General features: G+C 24.3%; 1 protein-coding gene across 1 annotated transcript; it reads left to right on the plus strand.

Moving 5' to 3' along the window:
- The first annotated feature begins 444 nt into the window (after window positions 1-444).
- LOC113549399 (integumentary mucin A.1-like) lies at window positions 445-3,507 on the plus strand. Its single transcript, XM_026950675.1, has 3 exons — window positions 445-639; window positions 2,163-2,229; window positions 2,624-3,507. Exons 1-3 carry the CDS (start codon window positions 544-546, stop codon window positions 3,370-3,372), a joined length of 912 nt encoding a protein of 303 aa, XP_026806476.1. The 5' UTR covers window positions 445-543; the 3' UTR covers window positions 3,373-3,507.
- The last annotated feature ends 907 nt before the right edge of the window (window positions 3,508-4,414 follow it).

Below are 4,414 nucleotides of genomic sequence, written 5' to 3' on the forward strand. Positions count from 1 at the left end.
TTTCGTAACTGATAAATATGTTAAATACGTAAAGATAAGTATGTATTTATACTAAAATGGTTTGGTAAGTACATACCAACAATAACGTACTATTTAAGTACAGCGTTTTATAAATTACAATATTAAATCATAAAGTGTAATAAATCTAGTTTTTCTTCTAATAATAGGTTATTGCATTGAAATATGACTACCACGAAAATTACAATCGGAAGGTCATCAAAGACTTTTTTCCACCGATTAACAAACTATGTAATGTAATATAATCACATTGTTATTATTATTATTATTATTATTATTATTATACATGCAATTTTGATACATTTTTAATCTGTTTGTAAATCGTCCTATAATAATGGATATTCGTACATATTGAATAGAGGACACAATTTTTGAATCCTGAATATAAATTTATTATAACACAAAGAGACATACACATAATAGATACACGCAAGCACACATAAATACTCTCGAATATTATAGTTATCAGAGAGAAAAACAGGAAGCTTAAAGTCAGTATAATATTATGCGGTTTATCTAAATTTTATGATTTGCAGTCAAAAGCACATTATTCATTCTTGTGTATGGTGTACTTCACAAAATACCATGATCGTAATACAATATATTTGTGTTTTCCTTTATGTAAGTATCATTTTCAAGTATCATTGTTAAATGTCGTTTAGTTTCTACATGAAACAATAATAATAATAATAAAGTTAAATAAATTCATCTTTACCAGAAAGTATTTATAATTATTATTAATATTATTTACTTAGATTTTTATAAAGATTTAAGTAATATTTTACAAAACAAATTACTTTTAAGGTTGAAATACTTAATTAATAAAATATTTTCATTTATGGTGTATACACAGGTATGTGATTTTATGGTGCAGTAGTTTTCAATGTTTTCATTATATTATAATAATATACATTTATAAAAATTTATGAAAACGTGAAGTTTTTGCTTTTTTCTATTATCAATAAGAAAACCATTAATATTATTAAATTAGTTGAAAATTATAATACTGTACACATTGTTATTAATCGTACCTATTAGATTTTAAATGGAGCGATACCATTTTTATTATTTATTTATGTAAAATAGATGTTTCAATTTTAAACAGAAAATATAAAAACAAATGTTTTTTTAATTACATATACCATGCGTACAACATAGGAGTATAATATAGGCACTTTTATGTAACAATTATTATCGACCAATACATTTGCCTCGAAATACGTTTGTGGTCATAATTTGTAATCAATTGAATGTGTTATCATAAAAATATTTATATTTGTATTCCACAAAAAATGTAAAATAGAACATTAAAATCATTATTCATAATTTAAATACATTTATTTAAATTAATATTTGATATTTTTTAGGAATAATTTAGAAATAATTTATTTAAATTTAAACACTGCAGTGTAAAAGTGATACATTTGTTTTTGAACTATAAATATTATTCATACATTTTTTGTCAATATATAATCTTTAGGTTGTCATTAATTTATATTGAATTAAATCATGCCCTGTGATTTCAAAGTTTTTTCTTAGTCTGTCAATTTATTTTGCTCCTGTTATAAAGACTCTTTCATAAGAAACATATAATGGGGTTCATAACACTTTCTTGTTATACAATTTTCGTCAGTAAATATAAGCCGACGTTTTTGTTTTACTATTTCCCGAGTGAAAATGCGTGTGTGTCAATTTTAGAAGACATTAGATTTTAATTGTAGCTATCTACGAGCATTTTTAAATTGCCGACCATATTGTAACATCATTTTGTCGATTCTGCTACGTCGTTTCGATTGCTCTCCAAATCGTTGTTCAAACACATATAACATCCGTAATTCGTCATGAATTCCCATGAGACACATGATTGGTGAGTCCTTTAAATTCGCAATTACACGTCAAGGGTTTTCTCAGAAAATCTTGGTTCTCGTTTCTCCACATTTTACAATGCATTTAAAGATTATCATTTTTTTTTTTTTTTTATATTCACAGCAACTTTACTGGGTTATTAAATAAATGAAATATGATTGATCAAATCATATTCCTATACACTATTTAAAATTATTATATGCTATATATATTATTATTATACCATACATCTTTATGATTTAGTTTAATTAAAGTTAATTGTAATTTGTATATTACAGGTATGCCAAATCTCAAAGTTTACTTATTCTAAAGTAATCAGAAGACCCGAACAAAGTTTAAGCGTAGGTAAGTATGCTAATAGCTATAGTAACTACATATAATTTTTAAAATAATTCACATTTTAATATTACTCCGAGGAGACATTTGTGTTTGTTATTTACGATATTTTTAACCACTTTTGTCGTCCGTCGTTTGATCCTATTATCTAAATTACTTTTTACGCATCAGTCAACTGTAGTTCAAGAATAAGCCACTTAATTATAACAGAAAAAATAAAAGTAATTTGTTTAAAAAATATTAATACTGTCAATTATTATTTCAATGAAATAGTATAAAAGTAATCCATGACCTAACGAATTGAAAAATTCGGTACAAATATTAAAAATGTTTGTATATTATTCAACTATTTAACATGAAAAGTAATTTATTTTAATACTTATTTAAAACAATTTATCAACAGATTTGCCAGAATATTCATCAAATGATCAGAATTGTTTCGAAAATAATATCATAGAAAATTCTTCAATCATGGAATATTTTAGTAGATATACTTTTATTCTATGGTTATATTATTACAAAGACGTAAAAAATGATAACAAAACAAATAGTATGACCATTTTGATACAAAACGAAGAAGAGCCAATTGATTACGATTATTATAATGAATTAGAACGCGGAATTTTAAATGAAGATTCGATGAACAAAGTGAAAAGATCACTAGAACTTGTTGAAGAACAACCCCCTGAAGGAACTTATCGCCCTCCGTCCAATGACGATGAGACTAGAACCGTTCGTTCATTACCTCAAATGCCTTCAATGCCTTCTATGCCATCAATGCCAACAATGCCAACAATGCCATCAATGCCTTCTATGCCATCAATGCCTTCTATGCCATCAATGCCGTCTTTGCCTTCTTTGCCAAAACCTTCAATACCGCAGATACCAACAATGCCTTCTGTGTCATCAATACCTCAACCACCTACAATGCCTTCAAATGAATCAAAGAACACAAATACAGAAGTGACAAAATACGAAGTAACAACTAAGCTTCCGGATGTAGAACAGCTTGAGACTACTACAGAAGATTATGGTAATATTGGCGAACCAAATTGCGATTATGATCCCATTAGCTTTATTTTAAAATGTGGTTTAAGTTTAATCACTAGCATATTTGGATTATCTGATACATGCTGCAAATCAATAATTTAATATAGTACACTTATACGAGTAGAGCGTACAATAATACATTAGATGTCTAAAAGAATTTTGTTCAGAATCGATTACCTATTATATTAAACTTTTTTGTTTACTTTAAAACATGCTATAAATAAAATTATACCTATTTCATACTGTAGCTTATAGATAGTTAAATATAAGTGCTAATGTTAATAGTATTAATGAAGAAATCATTGTACACAAAAAAAAATCTATCGATGTCAACTACAATAAATTATATATATTACACATTTATAAAAAACAAAAAAAAAATGAAACACTTTTCGTGTAATATTTCTGAAACAAATATTCCATTTTTATTGATATGCATATTTGATTCAATTTTAGATTAGATAAAATATATTTTTTTAGATAAATTATTTTTAAGAATATAAAATTTAATAGTTAAAATGAAAATAGTATGGTTAACATTTAGCAGTTCCATAAACTATAATACATTTAAACATTTTTTTTAGTAAAATAAAGACTAACTTTTTAATTTAATATTCATAAATAGATTTTTACTAAAATAAATAGATAATTAAAAATCTACGAAATAAAACAAATAAATTATATTTTACTTGAATAACACGTTATTTAGAATCATAATTTTTTTAAAGTTTCTATCATTATCTTGTATTGAAATTCCAAGAACAATAAAAATAATATATTCCAAAAAAAAAATATTATATTATATCAATTAATTAACTAACAGCAGATGGTTTTGTATAACTAATATCCAATCGCTACTTTCAAATGAAGATAATACGTTACTATTTTAATAATGCATTCTAATTAATATTATTATTTTAAGATCGAGTTTTTAATAATTTTGCTGATAATTAAAAACTGTTCAGAATTAAAAAAAAAAGTTTTGATTAAAATTTAAATTGTAATATTTATCATGAGTTTTTTATTTTTATTTTAAAGGAATTTATTATTTTTTAGAGGTATAAAATTGAAGTGTATGATGTATATTAAATTTAAATAGATGAATAATTAATTATTTGTACACAGAAACGTATACAAACATGAG

Source organism: Rhopalosiphum maidis, chromosome 1 (genome assembly GCF_003676215.2).
Source record: "Rhopalosiphum maidis isolate BTI-1 chromosome 1, ASM367621v3, whole genome shotgun sequence".
Classification (NCBI taxonomy): Eukaryota; Metazoa; Arthropoda; class Insecta; order Hemiptera; family Aphididae; genus Rhopalosiphum; species Rhopalosiphum maidis.